The sequence below is a fragment of the Pezoporus flaviventris genome, unplaced genomic scaffold, assembly GCF_033815535.1.
Source record: "Pezoporus flaviventris isolate CSIRO_AGI_PZ_B2104156 unplaced genomic scaffold, CSIRO_AGI_Pfla_v1 ptg000001l, whole genome shotgun sequence".
In the NCBI taxonomy this organism is placed as follows: domain Eukaryota; kingdom Metazoa; phylum Chordata; class Aves; order Psittaciformes; family Psittacidae; genus Pezoporus; species Pezoporus flaviventris.
The window spans coordinates 42,446,750-42,466,500 of NW_026892549.1; the positions used below are offsets into that span (position 1 = coordinate 42,446,750).

General features: G+C 39.9%; 1 protein-coding gene across 2 annotated transcripts; it reads left to right on the forward strand.

Moving 5' to 3' along the window:
- Positions 1-12: 12 nt before the first annotated feature.
- PLEKHA3 (pleckstrin homology domain containing A3) lies at positions 13-17,612 on the forward strand. Of its 2 annotated transcripts, XM_061454504.1 has the most exons (8): positions 14-320; positions 8,214-8,330; positions 10,051-10,206; positions 10,876-11,012; positions 12,000-12,164; positions 13,313-13,356; positions 13,895-14,010; positions 15,742-17,612. In XM_061454504.1, the coding sequence occupies exons 1-8, from the start codon at positions 281-283 to the stop codon at positions 15,867-15,869; spliced, it is 903 nt and encodes a 300-aa protein (XP_061310488.1). In that variant the 5' UTR covers positions 14-280; the 3' UTR covers positions 15,870-17,612. The 2 variants fall into 2 exon arrangements, with proteins under 2 accessions (XP_061310490.1, XP_061310488.1); XM_061454506.1 differs by lacking the exon at positions 8,214-8,330 and having other exon boundaries at positions 13-320.
- The last annotated feature ends 2,139 nt before the right edge of the window (positions 17,613-19,751 follow it).

Genomic DNA, 19,751 nt, shown 5'->3' on the forward strand with positions numbered 1-19,751 from the left:
TCCACTCAGGAAGTGAAAGGGACGTCAGGAAACGACGGCGGCAGTCGGGGCCGAGGAGCGTGGCTGAGCGCGTATGGGAGATGTGGGGCTCCCCGAGGGCCGGGTGGCGCCGACGGGGCCGCCGCGGGCCCCCTCGCCTGAGCTGAGCGGCTCCGCCTCCGTGCGCGCAGGGAGCTGCAGCGGCGGGGACGGGAGGTGAGCGCCCATCCCTGCGGCGGCAGTCGCCGCCAGTTCACCGCGGTGGAGCAGGAGGATGCGGCCCAGCGTCGGTATCTGAGCGATGGAGGGCGTCCTGTACAAGTGGACCAACTACCTGGCGGGTAGGCGGCGGGAGCGGGGCCTTGGGGAGCGGTGGTGGTTGAGGCGGCTGGGGCCTGCAGCATAGGGGCGGTTGGCCTGACTCCGGCTTCCCGCGGACGGCTGGGAGCTGTGTTTAACGCGGTGGCTGAGAAAGGATTCGCTGTTCGTTTTCAGGGCCGAGCCGCTGCGTAGCGGCCAAGCGGCGCCCCGGAGACGGGCGGCCTAGAGCCGGAGTCAGCGCCGGGGGCCGTTCCGGGGGGGCGGCGCGGCTCGGCAGCCGTGTGTGTGGCGCGGGAGGGGGCGGCAGGCCGCGGCCGAGCATGAGCCCTATGGGCACCAGAGCGGCCCCCAGAGCCTCCCGGCCCTAATGTGCCCTGCCCCACCGCCTGCCTTGCGAGCTGGATGGGCAGGTGCCTCTTGAGACCTGGATAGCGCCTCGCTGAGTTGGTCAGGGACTCTGAACAGGGCAGGCTGCAGGGAAGCGCCGCCCAAAGTGTTCAGTTCTAACGGCTCAGCGATGGGGTCTTCTCCTCCACCTCCGATTCCTCTCCGAGATGCTGCAGCATAAAAGCTTGGAAGGTTTCTTTGCTTGAAGTTGAGGAGTCATTCATAATAAGTCTTAAATAATTCTTCAGTAAGTCTTCAGTGCTAAATGTAGGAGTCTGAATTCTCTTTTAATTTACTTTGGGATGTTGTGTTGGTTTTTTTCTTTGTTTTTAAAGTCCAGTGCTCCTGTATCTTTACCTGCAAAACATATAAAAAAAACCCAGTTCTGGGCGAAGTCTCGTGAAATGTAGTTTTACATGTGCTTCAGGCAAAAATGCACCAAATGTGCCTACATTTGCCGTCAACCCTCTGGATTTGTTTGCCTCATCCTCTGTTATAACAGAGATATAATCTCCCTCTGGAGTTAGTGATGGATAGACGGTACTGTCAAGGTGAAACAGGTTTCTCTTCTGACACTGTAATAGGACTCTGTCCCTCCAGAGCAAATTACTCTTGGAGTCTTAATCAGGTCTTGTGTTTGACTGCTTTGGCAGTATCTTCTTTGGCCTCTTCTTTGGAACTTAACGTGTGCAGTTCTGTTTCAGCATATTCAGATTTTGAATGTGGAGTGGTGTGAAACTCAGTTCTGAAGGTTCATAAAATGTGGGCCACATTGCAAGGAATGTGCATGCTTGCTGTGAATTGAAGTGTACAGAGCATAATCTCGTGTTTTACTGGGCAAATATATGTCCGTATATACTGAATGAATTCTCCAATGAAAGAGAATAGTTGTACTGTAATTGAATAGCTATTTGGTAAGATATTTTTGTCATTTCTTCATTATAAATGTGGAGAAAATGCATATAGGAAAAATTGTGGTTATGAAAGAAATGGTTATGAGTGTAAGTTTCTTTTCAAAATAGAATGCAAAATGTCACTTTCACTTATCTGACCAAAAAAAGTTACTGTAGCAAAATGTAAAAGGTCACAGGTAATGAGCCCTTGAGGTATTTGGTATAAACTTCCCAGTTTAGTCTGTTATTTAATAAGTAAATATTCAACAGTAACTGTGATTGCTGTGCAGGCAATAGACTGTTACATCAACACAGCTAACTTGTGCTAAAAGTAGCCCTCTAAAACAGCAAACTGCAGAACCTTTCCTTTAGTGTGTGCTGGCAAGCTGATAGCATCTGCTCTTGCCTTTCAAAATTACAGGCTTCAGGAATTCCCTTAATTTCTGCAATGTAGGAGGGCAGCAAATTAAAAAGCAAAATCTAGTCAAGATTTTAGATTTTATTACCAACTTTCTTGGAACTCCGTGGAAACAGTGTTCTCACAGGAGAATGGATAATTGGTACATAAACTCTGAATAATCCTGAAAGATACAGCAAGGCCATGAGAGGCCCGAGGAAGCTTAAGCAAGCAAGATAAGAAGAAGCTGGAATTTACTGAGTTAATGAGAACTGTGGAGTGTTGGCAAGCTTTCGAGGTCAAGTTCTCACACCCGTGCTTAACCAATGATATGTTAGTCACTAAGGGTCTTCAAGACATGTATCCAATCATAATATGCCAAACCACTGTAAGTGCCTGTAAGAAATAGTATATAAGGAGTTAAGGCTTTGTAATAAATTTGGCAATCGCTTGATCACATCGATCATCTCTGTGTTGTCCGCAACTCCTGCGTCAACAAGTGGCGCCCAAACAGGGACCCTCCGATCAGTAACTCGATGAAGATGAGTTTGAAGGTCCGACAAAAAGGAGGGGGCGGAGAGCTGGCTGAAATTCAGCACTGCCCCAGCGCTGGGAATTCAGACGTCTGCAAAACTTTGGGAATCTCGCCCTGATCAGGTGAGTGGCTGGGGAGGAGATAGGGCACTCTCTTTCCAAAGAGGAGTAGGCAGTGATGGAGCTCCTCCAACACATTCTCTCTAAGAGAGGACTGCAATATGATAGTGCCGCCTTACAGAGGCTGTTAAAGTGTTCCCGTGATCGTGAGGTTAGTAAAGGGACCAAAGATGCACAGAAACACTCTACACTTTGGAGATTGATGTTCAAGACTTTGAAAGAGATGAAATCGGAAAGGGCGGCAGTAGCTTCTGTATTTGCCACCACAGCTCCAGAAGGGGCTGTTTCCCCTAACCCCCATCATAGTGCTGCGGCTATGACTTTTGCACCTCCTGTGGTACCTGGAACAGTGCCGAAAAAATCAACGTCCCGAGCCGATGAAAGCAAGAGCCAGGTCCGCAGATGGCCACATACCGAACGAGAGACACCTGACAAGAAAGACATAGCTGCGAACAATGGAGACCCTGAGTTCAACCCAGGATTGGACTCCAAGTCCCCTGAATCCGAGCCAGATTTATATCCTCCGCTTCCAGACTCCGACTCTTCGTCTCCTGAGTCGGTCTGCTCAGCTCATCAGCAACTACCCACTGGCCTTGGAGATGCTCAGCTGCAACAATTGATGAAAAAGCTTGGAGCCCTCGAGACTTGGATTGACACATCTCTATCAGTGCCACCACCTTATCCTCCGCAAAACCCCTTCCTTAAAGAAGGCAAATGGGGAGGGGGTGGGAGAGGTATCGGGGGGCACAAATCCTGCACACTGTTGGCACGGGTTAATCAAAGATGTGATTATTACTGGTGAATTTTCTGCAGTGGGCCTCTCTGCATATCCTGTGTTTACTATGCAGCAGGGGGGTAAAGAGTGGGAAGCTTTTGATCTCAAAATAGTTAAGGAGGCCTGACAAGCAGTGACCACATATGGGTTAAAATCCTCTTAAGCTGTATATGTTATGATTTTTTTTTGCGATTGACAGAAGACTTTAATGATCCCCCTGCTATAATACACGGTCAGGCATTAGGTTCAGGTTATATGACTAAAACTCTGGGTATTCTGGTCCAGTACAAGGATTTGGAAACCGGCATTTGGAAAGGTCCTGTGGAAGTAAAACTAACTGGTCAAGGTTATATGTGTATAAATTACAGATTCTGGTTTGCTGTGCGTGCCAGCTCAATGGGTGAAACCCTTTAAAGAGTCTGCATCACCCCAGGACACCCCCCTTGTCAGTGATTGAATGAATTGAAATTTGAGCTCAGGACATCCATTTCATGGATGTTTTCAGTCCTTCTTAAAGTGAAGAGAGCAACCTTTTTTACGTTAAGAAAAGAAAAAAGAAAACAAAAACCCCAAAACAAACAAACCCCCAAAAAACCCACCTCTCCCCCCCCCCCCGAACCTCCAGGGAAGCGAGACCAGCGTGGGATACAGATGTATTGTGTGATTTTTCTGGTGGTGGCAAGGTCTCATATGCTGTTAACAGGGGTATTGGGCATACTGTGACGGACTGTGGACTTGGGAGGCCATATACAACTCATTTAATACAGTTTCTCTGTGATACTCGTGTACTAGAAGTTGGTAAATATAAGTATGTCCAGGTTTCTATCGACCTTTGGAGACCTTTATAGATATTGCTGGCCACTTCTTCCAACATAGGCTGGCCACCTGTGTTGGAATGAGCGTGCATTTTGGCCAGTATAAAAGCCCAAGCCTCATACGATGTCGGGGAGGCAGAGCCTCTGTGGGGACACCCGCTAAGGATGAGCCTGCTACCTCGCACTGCAGTGATGCTTCTCGGAGCTGGTTTCGTGTTAGTCTCCACGGGGTCCTTGTGCCATGTTCTGTATGTGGGACTGTAGTGGGAGTAATGATTGGATTTTGTGCTTCAAATATTGTACTTGTGTGGCGTGTGCTTGTGGGATCCCATACGTGTGTGCGTGTGTGTGTTGAGGGCAGACGGTGTTCTGTGTATTTTTTGTTGTTGGGTTCATGTAAAAGTTTTTAACCGGTAGCAGTTTAACATTTCGGGCAAGAAAGGGTTGATGCAAAAGTGCGGTTGCCGGCAGGTATTTATGGTTGCTGCTGCCGAGCAGGCTGGTGTTCGTAGCTGTGCAAAGCAGGGTGAGCGACTTTTGGAAAAAAAAAAAAGCAAAAAAAAAAGGCCAAAAAAAAAAAAAAAAGCTGACCTCCGATTCAGCTCCCAGTGCTCCACCGGTGGAACGGCCAGGATGGACGCCAGAGCCGAGGAGTGAAGAAAAAAAAACAACAAAACCAACCAACCAAAAACAACAACCCAACCTCTCAATCTGTTGAGGTATTGAGGCAGTTTGTAGAGACACCACAGACAAAGCCTAAAGAGAACCTGCAACACAGTGGTGCATGGTAGGAGCCTTGCTTAGTATGTTTAAAGTAACCTGGGGGTGAATCCAAGACTTGGAGGAATAGATAGATCGGTTGAAATAAGAACTGCTAACTGAAAAAGCAAGAGGGGTAGTGCAACCACAAGCTTTATGAGCTGTCACCTAAGCAGCATCAGGGTGGCAGAAAAAAAAAAAAAAGAAAAAAAAAGAGGCAATGATGCAGCAAACTCCGTGACTGTTAACAATGTGCAGTTTAACCTGTCTGCTTCTCAAGAACTGATAACCTGGGGGAGGGCGTATATTTGTGTCCTCCTGCCTACAGGTCCATGGTGACTGCCTGCAAAGTTTGTCAAGCCTTGCCATGAGCTGGAGAGACGAATGGAAAAACCTGATGCCTCAGCTACAGGAGCTGATCGTGAATACCCCAAGTGGACTGATAGAGGAAGAGAAAAACGAATGACTGTAAAACAGCACTTGGGGGCAAATGAAAAGTAACAGCTTGAATATATGTGTGCTTGTAAAGTAGCTATTATTAGAGGCTGTGATTTTGTGTATAAAACTACCTGTATTTACTAGCCAGTAGCTAATAAGAAACTACACCTTGTATTATATAGATTTGCCACTTGTAAGAGATGTTAGAGTATGGAAATTTGCAGTAGCTGCTAGAAAATGCTAAGGCAAAAGCTGGGAAGATTCTAATACAATGGTAGTATTATGAAGCAGGTAATGGAACAAATTAAGAGGGTGAGAGAATTCCACTGGTAAGAAATTTCTTTGGCTAGTCCCTCGCTGCCATCAGCATCTTCAACATGGTGCTGCACCCTGTAATAGTTACTCTGCTAATGTAAATTTGTGTGTGCCTTGCTGTAGTAGCGACTTGTTACTGGATGAAGCAGGTGAAACTGCATTGACAACAAGGTGCAAGGACTGAGGCTGACCAAATGCCTGCTACCACAATCAAGGGCAAGACTGGGTTGGCCTCTGTGTTTACTGCCAAGAAGAGCTTTTAGCTCCACTGTTGGCTGCAACCCAGCAGGCGTGGAGCGGTGGGGACGCAAGCTATGCCAGACCTTGATGTGAGGGATGGCCTCCCCTATTGTCAGAGAGCCATACAGGAGAAAAAAGGGGCAAGCCCAGCAGCCTGTAGTTGGCATATGTTGGAGATATAATCTAGCCCAAATCCCCTGCTCAAGTACGGTCACCCAAAACATATATGAAACAAAAAGGGGGAGATGTGGAGACAGTGTTCTCACAGGAGAATGGATAATTGGTACATAAACTCATAAACTGTGAATAATCCTGAAAGGTACAGCAAGGCCATGAGAGGCCCAAGGAAGCTTAAGCAAGCAAGATAAGAAGAAGCTGGAATTCACTGAGTTAATGAGAACTGTGGAGTGTTGGCAAGCTTTCGAGGTCAAGTTCTCACACCTGTGCTTAACCAATGATATGTTAGTCACTAAGGGTCTTCAAGACATGTATCCAATCATAATATGCCAAATCACTGTAAGTGCCTGTAAGAAATAGTATATAAGGAGTTAAGGCTTTGTAATAAATTTGGCAATCGCTTGATCACATCGATCATCTCTGCGTTGTCCGCAACTCCCGCGTCAACAGAACTCTCTGTGTCTGTAGCCAGAAATAGGCTGTAGGACTTGCTGTCTTGTCACTGATGGGAGAAGCCAGGCGGTAAAGGAGCTTGTTACTGTTGCTGAAGCATTGTAGAAAACATTTAATTTCTCTCCTTCATTAAAAGCAAATCAGAAATGCAGCTTTATTCCCCACCCCCCAAGTAATATGTGTGCATCTAAGAATTTGTGACATAAAGAATTGTTAAATATTTTGTCAAGCATAGGATGCTTTGTTTTCCCAGTTTGAAATCAGGAGAGGTGTTTTTGTTCTTTAGCTTGCTTCTGTGAGGCCCTTGGAGTCTTTTAAGTCCTTTGCTTCTGCTTTTTCCAATAGTGGCATAATAGGAGGTTGGAAAAGTCATACATGTAGGGTCCCTTGTTATCTGAATTGAGACAGGCTGACTTACCAGATGTGCGTGCTCTTAGGAGATAAGAACATCACAGAGTTAATGTTTTGTAACACAGTGTAGCAGGAAAAGAAACCACATTCGTGCATTTCTGAGCTGCATTTTACAGGACAGGGTCTTTAGTACCCTAACTGAGCAGGAAGTTCAAGTTTGGTGTTGAGTGTAAAATAATAGGATAATCTTCTTCTATTGAACAGCTGACCTAGATTGTAGTGGGCCAGTTTAATTGTAATGCTCTCCTGGAATATTTTAATTCTGTTTTATTTTTAGAAACAAAGGTGATTTACTAGGCAGAAGGGTTTGCATTTAGTTGTATTTTGTGTTAGACATTCGGGCAACTATTCCAGTGACTGATGTTCTATGAAGCTTTTCTAATCAGAAAAAGGGGAAAAAAGAAGGAAAGGAGAAAAGACTGCTAATATACTTTAATCCAAGAAGGCCCATGCCAGTAATTCAGTATGTGTTGTAATGCTGCATAGAGTTCTCATAGATCTTTGCACCTACGCGTAAACTGCTCTGTTTTGTAAAAGTAGTAAAGTCAGAGATTATTATAAAATTTTGCTAATGTGAAGTTGATAAAAACCTTAGAGGAGCTGGTGTATGCTGTCCTCACAGATGGACTGTAAGCCATGTCTGAGTTCTTCACATAATACTTGACATTAAATTGTTGTTGAACAATGGAGCTGGGCTTCTTTCAGAGAAATTTAGGGTGAAATACGAAGTTTTCGCTGGCACAGAGTAGGCAGAGGGAGAACCGTAGCAGCTGGTAACATCAGTCACTTACTTGTATCTTACAAGTAAGTTCCTACAATGTTCAGAAAGTCTACCTGAAAAATACACTTGAATGAGACCAGTTCTTTAGAGGTACGTAATTTATCAGCCTTCAAAATAGGCTTCCTTGGTGGCTAAATTGATATTTAAGTTTGCTTTAGAATGGAATATGGTGAAAACTGGAATACTGCTGATCTTGCATCGAAAAAGAATGGGAGTGAACATATCCATATAATACTAGTCTTATTATAGAGGGGCTGTGATCTTCAGCCGCTGCAGATTGTTTACTTCCTGGTATGTTAAAAGAATAGTTAAAAGAATGTTTGCATTTTTAATAAAAGTTTTAACAGTCAAAGAGCTGAGTTTGATTTGCAATTTAGTAATTAGACTAAACTTACTTTTCATTATTTGCTCTCACTAGGTTGGCAGCCTCGGTGGTTTGTTTTAGACAATGGGATATTGTCATACTATGATTCACAGGATGATGTTTGCAAAGGCAGCAAAGGAAGTATAAAGATGGCTGTGTGTGAAATTAAAGGTAAGAATTAATAGATTTATGCTTGATGAAATTTTAGCTGCCAGGGAAGTAGAAGATATCACTGTTGTGGTTTAGCCCCAGCGGGCAACTAAGTATCAGGCAGCTGCTTGCTCACTCCCCTGTGGGATGGGGAGGAGAATTGGAAAAAGGTAAAACCGCATGGATTAAGAACAGTTTGATAATTGAAATAAAGTAAAAATATAATACTAATAGGAAATTAAAAGAGATAAATAAAACCCAAGGAAGCCAAGTGATGCACAGTATAATTGTTCATCATCTGCTGACTGATGCCCAGCTCATTGGCAAGCTGTGATCGGCCCCTTCTGGCCAACTCCCCCCAGTTTACGTACTAAGCAAGACGTTCAGTGTGATTGAATATCCCTTTGGCTAGTTTGGGTCATCTGTCCTGGCTGTGCTCCCTCCCAGCTTCCTGTGCATCTCCTCACTGGCAGAGCATGGGAAACTGAAAGTCCTTGATTAGCGTAAGTGCTTCTTAACAACTAAACATCTGTGTGTTATCAACATTATTCTGAGACTAAAGCCAAAGCACTGCACTGAAAGCTACTAGAAAGAAAATAAACTTTGCCCCAGCTGAAACCAGGACAGGCACTGAATCATGAGTGCTAATTTTTCAGAAGAGCACCAGCAGTGACCTGAAAGGGGACATTATTATAAACCAGAGATGTTTAGTCTTTTGTTTTCCTGAGTAATTTTTACTTTAGTCACAGTTAGCAGCTGCCCATGTGCATAAGTGATGGATATAGTAGAGTTAGTAAGTGAACTGTTTGTGTCAGACTGTAAGTTTAGCATTTGGTGTATCCTAATCTGTAGGTCAACCTCCTTGGCTAGTAGCAAGGCATTATCTAACTCTTCAGTGCTTTCAGCTCTTCACCTCTTTCCAGATACCTGCACATGATTCAGCTTTTGAAGTGGATACTTTATGAAAAAGTGGGAGTTCTCTTATTTTACATGGGCCAATAAGTGTTTTTCATGTAGTAACTCCTTTTTGTTGCTGTTTCTTTAGTGTAGATGAAATCAGTGATGTGAAGTGGAAGATCCTATTTTTTGGCCATTCCAGTAGTTTCTTGCTTGTCATCTTGTTCTTTTGGTGAAGAAAAGATAATAGTTGAAGTCTGGATTTGGTGGAGTCTCCTGCATCCATGACTAGTGGGGTGTGAGTCTGAAGGAACTGTGGTTGATAACATGAAACTCAGCAGTATAGTCAGTTATGATGCAGTGTTGAGTATAATAGACTATAAACAAAAGTCCTCGTCAGGTCTTCGTTCTAGGTGTCTGCAACTTGAAGGCAGATTTCATCTAGAAGGGAGATTACTTCAGTTTTTAGTCTACTCCTCGTAAATACTTGTTCTTGGAACAAAGCTCTTCAGTTTGTCATGTTTAGACCAGGTTTGGAATACAACAGTTATTACAGATTCATATTCAGTATATTGTTAATGCAGAAAGGGAACCTCATTGTTCTTGAGTCTGGATACTGTTTGGTGTCTTGTGTTCCTTCTGACTTGAAGGCATGCTGGGGAGAAGGGTTGAGCAGCTTTGGGCTTTTTGATACTTAGTAGTGGTGCATTGTGATTTACTGTATTACTATGGGATTGTAATAAACACTTAAAAATACTTAAATAATTTGATCAGTTTTTAATAAATAATTGCTATTAAGTTTATTTTTTTCTTCAAATTTTTTTTTTTTGTCCTTTATCATAAGTTCATGCAACAGACAACACAAGGATGGAGCTAATCATCCCAGGGGAACAACATTTCTATATGAAAGCAGTTAATGCAGCTGAAAGGCAAAGGTGGCTGGTAGCACTTGGGAGTGCAAAAGCCTGTTTAGCTGATACCAGAACAAAAAAAGAAAAAGGTATGTATGTATTTCCTAGAGCATATACAATCTTACCGCTTTTTTAAATGCTTGGGTTTAGATAATGGTAGTGCAAATATTGTGGTAGAAAGCCAATGCTGATTGTCTTTAAATATAAATTGTAATTATTTCTAGTCATCTATATGATAAATTCCTGCTTGATGTTTGAATTAGAGGTCACCTCCATTGACCTTTTCTGTCTTTAAGAAGCTGAAATACCACCAACTTCTTGTCATTAGAAAAACAAACTTACTGTTTGTGGCTGTTGTGATGCTGTTTTATTTCTGCTGGTTTGATTCTTTATAGTTAATATTGGTTTTCCCATAATTTTTCTTGGATGGGTTAATGTAACCATTTCCAGCCACTTCTGTGGGAGTAAATTTCATCCATTAATTTTTTTATAAATTATGTTGCAGCTAGAAAGATTTCAACTTCATCTTTCCTTTATTATGTCTCTCTCATAATAGTCATTAAATTAGCATCAGTTATCTGAAGGTACAAACTATTGTCTGCTTCAAGTACTGTTCTTGACTCACTGCAGAATCCAGTTTTCATCAAAAGTAAATGAAAGTGAATTTTTAAACTGACACTTAAAATGAAAAGTGCTTAAAAATGAAAATGGTTACATACATTGCATGCAGTAAGTTGATATTTCCATTTTTTTTTAAGAAATAAGTGAGACCAGTGAATCTCTTAAAACCAAAATGTCCGAACTTCGTCTCTACTGTGATCTTTTAATGCAGCAAGTTCATACAATACAAGAATTTGTTCACCATGATGAGACTCGCTCTCCTCCCAGCACTGAGGTATAGAATTTCTCAAATGCTATTGGAGAACCTAATTATATAATACACCTAAAGTTTTTGTTGACATCTTACTTTTTCATCTCCCTAATGTGAGGAGATTTAGCCTAAGGCCAATTTTTGAGTGTTTGTATGTGTATAATGCTAACAGTGATTATATGTGCATAAAGTACCTGGGTGATTTAACTGTAATTCTAATGTGCATTAGGAAGAAATTGTGTTACTTATCATTTGGGTAAAAGGCCAGAAGGACTCCCATATGAGATGTGAAACAAGACAAATTATTGCATATCTCTGTTGTGGGCAGAGTTGAAATGATCTTGTTTATCCATTCTTTACTTCTTTGTGTAGCAGGGTGTTCCGTTTTTTTTCAGAGAAAGTTAGTGTTACAGGTATTGGAAACCTGCAGTGCAGATACATCTCTCTGAATATGCACAAGTAGAATTATTCTAGTATTTCTGCTTTGGAATGAAAGTTGACAGTGGAAATTATGAATGACTTTGCTCTTCACATTCTTAAGCAGTGTGTGGGCATTATTCTTGTCCACTTCTAGAGCAAAGCGAGGGGTTGCATTTAGTCACAACACAGCAAATTGTTGTCAATATACAGTGAGGTAAAACTGACTTGTGGGCTCCTTGCACTGAAGCAGTAAAGCTGTTATGTTCTGCTGCAGTTCATTTATCTTGCCAAATGATCTTCTGATACGTGCTTGTCACTCTGAGACAAGCTTTGCAGTAAAAACATTCTGCTATTGTTGATTGATACCCTAAAGAAATTCAGATGTTAGAAGGAAATTATAATGCTGTCACATTTGTTTGCTTAAATTAATCTCATTGGAAGGTGTACATTTGATTAAATAAAATGGGAAAAGGAAGTTCTTAGGGGTAATGAGGGAAATTAGTGTGTGTGTGAGCAGTGGTGGGAGAGTTGTATTTGCACCTGATTTATTTTTTTATTCTTGCTTATGCTTATGCTTTCATTTATTTTCAGAACATGAATGAAGCCTCTTCCTTGCTTAGTGCCACATGTAATACGTTTATCACAACACTTGAAGAATGTGTGAAGATTGCTAATGCCAAGTTTAAGCCAGAAATGTTCCAGCTGCCTCATCCTGATCCCTTAGTTTCTCCTGTGTCACCATCACCTGTCCAAATGGTTTAGACATTTTGAAATACTATTTTTTTCTAAATGTCATTTTGTTGGTTGGATGGGGGGAAGAATGGCAGAAGACTATGCTATTGCTGTGTGCTGTGATGTCAACAGCTGAAATCTTGACTGTGTTATGACTAATGATGGTCCTAAATATAAATCAGTAATTTTCCATTCCCAGTATTTGTTTGCTAGCCTTTACATGACCAGAGTAATTTATCATACCTGTCAAGATCCTTGACATGAAGTATCTCATAAATGACATGAGGTTTAGCTTTTCCTCAGTTCAACTGTTTCTTTGGTTTTTAGAGGCTAGCTGTACACTGATCTTAAAAATTCCATTACCTTGCCTCCTGTTTAAACAGATTAAGTGCCTTGTGGCTTGAAGCACTTCAGCAAGATAGCATATCTTTCAGTGTATGTAATTCAAAATGTTTATATTAATTTAACATGTCCTTATCTAGCAAAAAGGTGAAGATGTTACTTAGGTAACTCTTCACTACTGATTAATTTCCCTTAGTAGGACAGTGTATGTGGAATCATACTTCTTGATCATACGCATAGATTTCAAGATGAACTGTATTGTGGGATTTTGTTGTGGGAATCCCTTTCTTTGCACTTGGATCTCTTGTCTCATTACATTCAATCAGTTCACTTGCAAAGCTGATCATTATTTAATTTAAATTAGTTACTTTCTTTGATATGCATAGAGATCTGACAGTGACAGCAGAAGAACCACAAAGAATCAAGAGGCAGGATATGGCTTTATTGTGTAATGGGGAAATTAAGCTGGCATTTGGTAGAGGAAAAATGTCTTGATATTTTGGTATATCATAGCAATTAACAAATGGCTCTGTGAGTAACTTTTGAGCAAGAGAGTGTGAATTCCATAGAAACAAGGTAGTATTTTTTGTAATAAACTATTTCCTGTTTGAATGCTTTAAAACATTAATTATTGGCGGCAATCTGTCTGTTTTCATAAAGTTAAATCAGATTTTTAACTAAGAATGGTTGCTTTTAATAATAATAATATTTCTTCTCTCTTTGTAGAGACTGTAAATAAAGTAAAAATTAATGTAGGTATGCATATATTCGTATAAGTAGCTTGTGACATTTTTTGGTGTGGTTTGTTGTTTGAATTTCCCCCCCTCCAGATGAAGCGTTCCATTAGCCACCCTGGTCCTTGCTATTCAGAAAGGTAATTTTCTATTTCGTTAAGATTTTTTCTTCTGTCTCAAAAAGATATTGCTGAACCTGCTAGCATTAAAATCAAAACGTTGAGAAGAATAATTCACTCAGGGAAAATATATTAAACAGCATAAATTGGTGTAATTTTGAAAACTAAAGGTGTAGATTATTGGTGTTGGTAGCAAATAATGCAGCTGCTGTCTCTAGTACACTATAAAAATTTCTTCCTGATATAAACTTTATGCAAATGACTTATTCTGACAAGTCCATTAAATTAGACATAGAGCTTGAATGCTAACATTCTTTTTGGATGAGTGTTTCAGATTCTTGAGTTATTTGCATGCAAAGAATATATTATTTCCATTTTCAGGCTTTATAATTGTGAAAATGATGTTCTGTTGACTGTGCCATATTTAATTTAGCCTAGTGAAAAATATTGATGCTAATGGTTTAATATAAGCACCAAAGTTACTTCTAATTTAAAGTATATTAAGTTTGTGTGGGTTGATACAGATTTTGCTGACTGATGGATCTCACTTATTTTGTAGGAATAATCTGTCTGTAAAAGAACCAGTTTCATCTGTTCACCGATTTTCACAGCAGCGCAGAAGAACGTACTCAGATACAGAATCTTACACTGATGCTCCCTTTGAAGATTCTCAGAGTGAGTTTGTGAGAGCAGTGGTTTTCTTTTGTCCCATTCTGTACAGTTTTTTTACACTGTTTACAGCAGTGTGAAAGTGTACACTGTTTACAGCCAATATCAGCATGAGGAAAAAAGTCTACTGATTTTTGCAAAGATTTGGTTGGTATTTGGTTGGTAGGACTCCTGTATTATAAATCGGAGTACTTCTGTAGTTTGTTATGTGGCTGACTTCTGGCTTTCATTCATATTGAAAAGGATCTTAACAGCTGGAGTAGTTGCATTTAAATCAGTGGGAGTACTGACAAGATAAAATAGACACAAAACCAGAAAAGGGATGTTTGTACTAATAGAGTCTTACATGAATGATGTTGTGGTAAGTGATGTGGAATACTCTTGTTTGCCACCTGCTTCTTGTCACAAAACAAACACTTTCTGTGACCTCTGTGAGTGATGGGGTAGTTTCCAACCAGTGCATTGCAGAAAGATGGCTCATTTCAGTGGCTGCTTGCTTTTTGTAGAGAATGGCACTATTCTGAAATAGTGCAGCCTAGCCAATAATAAATAAAATCAACCCCCAAAATTAAGAAATTATGCTGTTATCAGAGTATTATTCCATTCTGATTAGATGGGCCTCAGTTAGTAGGCAGTTCTGTGTTCTTTCCTTTTGAATCTTGCTGTCATTTTGACTCCATCCTAATTCCTCTCAGGGAGACTTTAACTTGCCTGGTTCTTTTGACTAGTTCTAGTTTAGTCTTGCTTCCTTTCAGAGTGCCTAGTGCCTCACTTGGATTGAAAAAACCTTAGGCCTGCGCATTGCTGAAATCCCATGTGAGCACAGAGGTACTAATGCTTTACATTCTACCATGAAGCAAGTATTTGCACCTCCACACCATTTCCTTGGTTCTCTGATGCTTGCATGATGCAGGGTGACCACCTCTTTCACCTTGCTCATCTGCCACCAGCATAGGATATGCCAATATATATCCCAAGCTAATAAAACTTAGTTTAGATCCTGTTCTGTGTCTCATCACGAATGTAGGTGCGCATCAGTCTAGCTTCCTACAATGCAAAGGTTTTATTGATACCCATCTGGAGCTTCTGGTGTTGGTTACCCTGTCTGACACTTTTCAGGACTGCTGAGAAGAGTCTGACTGGTGCGCTTCTGCTAATACCAGGCTTTTTTGGTTGTAGCTGTAGTTTCTAGTTCAGTGTGTGTTTTTTGTTTGCTTGGGTTTGTTTTTGTTTTTTTTTATTTTCTTTTACTGTGTTAGAAGCTCCCTCTCCTACCTTCCAGTTATCTTCATTCTTTCTTGTCAGGTAGCTTAGCAATACCCAGTTTGCAGTAAGTCATTCATTTCATTTTAATGATAGAAAATGTTTGAATTAAATGCTTATTGATGCATAAGTTTTTTTTTTTCTTTAAAAAAAAAATAAAAGTTCATGTGTTCCTCTTGGAAAGTATGTCTGTTCCTCTTGGAAAGTATGTCTGCACCTCACAGATTATTGTCCTTCAGAATGTAAAACATCATTGTCTATACAAAAAATAAGCTATTACTTGATTTATACAAGCTGAACATTCTTCATATCCATCATCCTTGGGCATGATATTGATTGCAGTCTTTCAGGAAAAGTCCAGAGTAATTATGCTTCTGATTGCTTATGTTTAGGAAATACTTAGCAAATAGAATAATTAACAGATTTTTTTTTTTTTTGAGGTTGACAATTAAATACTGACTGATATTTTCTTAGGATCTGCTCACTGTTCTAGAAGTGCTGTCAATGGAGATCTGGTATCATCAACCATTCCTGAAGAAAATAGATCAGTATCCATGGAAAGATCTGAACTGGAAGAGACTTTTTCATCCTTTTCTTCCTGAAGCAACTGAAAATATTTAATTTTCGATAAATAATGCTATGCAAAAGCTGCTGTAATTATACTGTTGTTACAGGAAGTAGTCATTTCCCTTTTTAGAAGGATTTCTCTGCACTTTATAGAATAACATAAAAACTATCTTTGAAGTGTATTTTATCTTTATATAGTTTATTTGCAAGAGTATTTTCCTAATATTTCAGAGTTTGAATGTGCATTTTTTGGAACAAATGGTGGCTTAACAGATAAGCATTCACATTTGTAAATGTAGCTCTTTTTAAAAAGTGTGAAGGTCAGACTGATACATTAGTAAACCTGCAGGTTATAAACTTCCTCCAAGAAAACTGAAACCTTTTTGCTGAAGTTCAACTTGTGCCATGCGCCTCTTGCTCATTTGTACCGTATCATCCACCAGGAGCTGTGATAAGCCCTCCGGTGGCTTTTTTGTCTGTGTAGGGGCTGTGGGAACAGGCACTAACGGGTCTACTCTAGCAGCTTGATGGTAATTGACATTTGCCTTCTTTAAAAACACAAGGATATACATAATCTGATCCTTATTTGTAGCCAATGAAGTAGAAATATTTAGTGTATTTTTCTAAGTAAATGTATAAAAATAACTTAATATGAAGCATTTGTACCAAACATTGGATATTTAATAATTTTTATTTATTTATTTTTTGCATCAAAAATTTCTACCTACTTTCACTACTAAAGATCTAGTAAAGGCTTCAAAATGTGCATAAATTGTTTCTGGGGTGTGTAGTGTCCCAAGTAGCTAATGCAGCACTGTTGAGATTCGCTCTGCTCACTTAATATGTATTTTTAGCAAAGTATTCTGGAAGCAAGAGCTGAAATATTAGCCCATTCACCTGCTGTTGTAGTCAATAATTGTATCTATACTTATTTATGACATATTTATACAAGAGGAAGCTTCTGCTTTTGCAACTCCTTTGTATCTTTTGAGGATGGTATATACCAGGAGATGGATTCTGCGCTCAATTACATCAGTGTATATTTGCATTAACTGTAAGTGAGATCAGAGTCTGTCTCTTAATATTTAATAAATAAATAGAGTATAACAGTGCCTACTAGCACCTTGGTTCGTGAGGTTGTTGGTGTTAGCATTGTAAGCTTGTGGGAATTTGGGGGGTATTAATTTAGGGATAAACTTGATCCATTAAGTCTTAGCTGTAGAGCACTTTAAGCAAGCCATTTACTGTGTTTGATTTACATAATTGCTAAGTAAATGTACAGGGTTTTTTGCACTCAAGCACATACCAAAATTTGTTTCTGTAATCAAATCTTCTTTAATTTGGTTTAACTAGTCTTTCTTTTGTGCTTATGAATAGTTTGGTGTTTTTGAAGCAGGCTGGAAAGGACAGATGAGAATGGAATGGAAGATTTCCTTATAAATTTCTGAAATGCTGATTTTATCTATACAAAATAGGTCCAAATTTTGAGGAAAAATATATGAGGTGTTGTCCATGTATAAAATACCAGTTTTATCAATCATTATGTCAGGGTCAGATGGAATGGAATGATTTGTACAAGTGAAGTTACTTGTGGATACCAGCTCAGAGCTGTCATCTGTGCTCAGTTCTGTCAGTTTTCATGCAGCTAGTGTATGCATATCAGCCACACGTATGCTTGTACTTTTTGTTTTCTGAATGTTCGCTTCAATGTATTCTGTACGACACAACAATTGTAAAAATAAGTATTAAAAAAAGGATGTTCAGAGAAGTAAAATACAGGAATGAAAGTGTTGTCTTGAATCATACGCTTAGAGCTGCCTTTTCGCAATTTCACTGATGTTTCTGCCAGCCTGTTCAGTGTTAATTACATGTCACATTAACAAATACCTTTTTCTGGCTTTCAGCTATGACAGAGAAAATAGTTTGGACTTCAGAGTGTGCAAAAGTCCTCTGAGACTGATCACTAAATGTAGAAGTAAATAATAATTTTCAGTACTGGATTGTTTAGACAAAACTGGTAATGATTAGATTCAGCATAAAATTTGCATATTACTTCAGCACTTTTGGGGGTTTCTCCATGCCACTAAAGCTGGAATGATGGGTTTGTATATATGTAACGTGTTGTTGCTAAGGTTAAATCATCCTATTTATACCTGTGCCAAGCTCTGCGGCAAGAACCCTAAAACATGTTTCAGTGAAATCGGTGCATATGATTGATACGCCATTATACTTCTGGCATCTGGAGCAAAGAAGTAACTTCTGAAATTTATACTGACTGAGATTGCAACATTTAGGGGCTTTAAACTTACAAAAATTGATGTCTGTATTTCTCTCCACTTAGTGAACAGTAAGCTGGGGTTTTGTTTGTTCAGTTGTTTGGGTGTGTTTTTTTTTCTCCCAGCAAAAAGCAGTCTTTGGGATAGGTATACTTAAGAGGTTTCTTCTGCATTTAAAAAAAAAATATTTAAAAATTGAGATCACAGCTATTTATGTTAAGATTATTTTCACAAACTATAAGCATGAGTTTTACTTGTTTTGACATTTCAGTTTTAAGTATTGTAGTGCAGCTGTTCCTGCTGGCCTGAACCTAACAGTTTCAGATCTAGAAGAGAAAGTTACTACTAAAGGGGATTTTTATAGAACCCGAGTGCCCAAATCCACAGTTGCCATCCTGAAAATATCTCCTGTTGGAGGCGTTGAAGACCAAGAACGTTGAAGACCAGAGGACCGTATGGATTTTTATTATTTCACTTGTAAAGCTCCACAGATGAATGTAACGGTGTATGTATATCCTTAGAATTGCCACTGTTTTGAAAGGGCTTAGCCCCTTAGCAGCTAGCTTAAGCAGTGAACTAAGGTTTGGAAACTGGGCATTCCCTTTCCCATACAGGGCAGGAAACAGTGCTTCACTAACAAACAAACTTACTAGAAGACAGAGTTATGGCCTGAACTTTAAAACATTCTACAAGAAGCACTTTAACTTTGCTCTTCCCACTGTGTGTACAGTAGCGATAAGGTGTCATTTAGTAATTTGTTTTAATTGGCATTTTGATAATTGTTAAGTAAGTCTGGATGAACAATCCAGAATGTTGTTTGGTAAGAGCATGTACACCAATAACCATATTCTGACTGTTCTAGTCATCACACATGGGAGTGAAGGCTAAAGAGGAGAGCACAATTTTATCCTATGGATGTGTTTAATAACAACAACAAAAAGAGACAGGCCTCCTTCAGCTTTTTCTGAGGGAAGGGTAAACAGCCATCTCCAAGGCTGTTAATTGCAGATGTCAAAGGTAATTCTTTAAATCCTGTCACTGGACAGGATTTAAAAGTGTCTTCTCTTTTTCCTGGTGTTTCATGTTCTCTTGTGATTAATACTACTTTGGCTCCTTCTGTAGCTGCCCTTTCTCAGTATACTCTGTAGGCCGCCTAGGCATTTTCCACAAAGTTTGGGTTACAGTTGCAGAAGTGGGCCTGAATACTTTACATGGGTCTGATGCTTATATTTCTACACACTATCATTTTCTGGTGTGCCAGAGTACTTACTCTCTCTGTCATCCTTTCTCCTTTGTACTGCTGCTGTTAGTACTGTGGCTTATTCCACTGTGGGAATAATTGACTGATTGATTTTTGACTGTTAATGCTTGCTTTTTTGTTTTTTAAATGGACATTAAGCATTCAGATTCATTTTTTTTTTATAAAGCTAAGCTGTAGAACCAAAAAAAAAGGGGGGGGAAGTCCCAACTAAAGAAGTTCTATTACTTCATCAGAGATGTTCTGTTCATACAATTTTCTCCCCTTGAAGGGAAAAGTTGTTGAAACTAGAGGCAAGGATAAAACCTTAAATGCAATGTTAAGACTAGGGTTTCTTGTTTGCTAGTGTGGTAAAATGGATCTGTTTTATGACAGCTATCCAT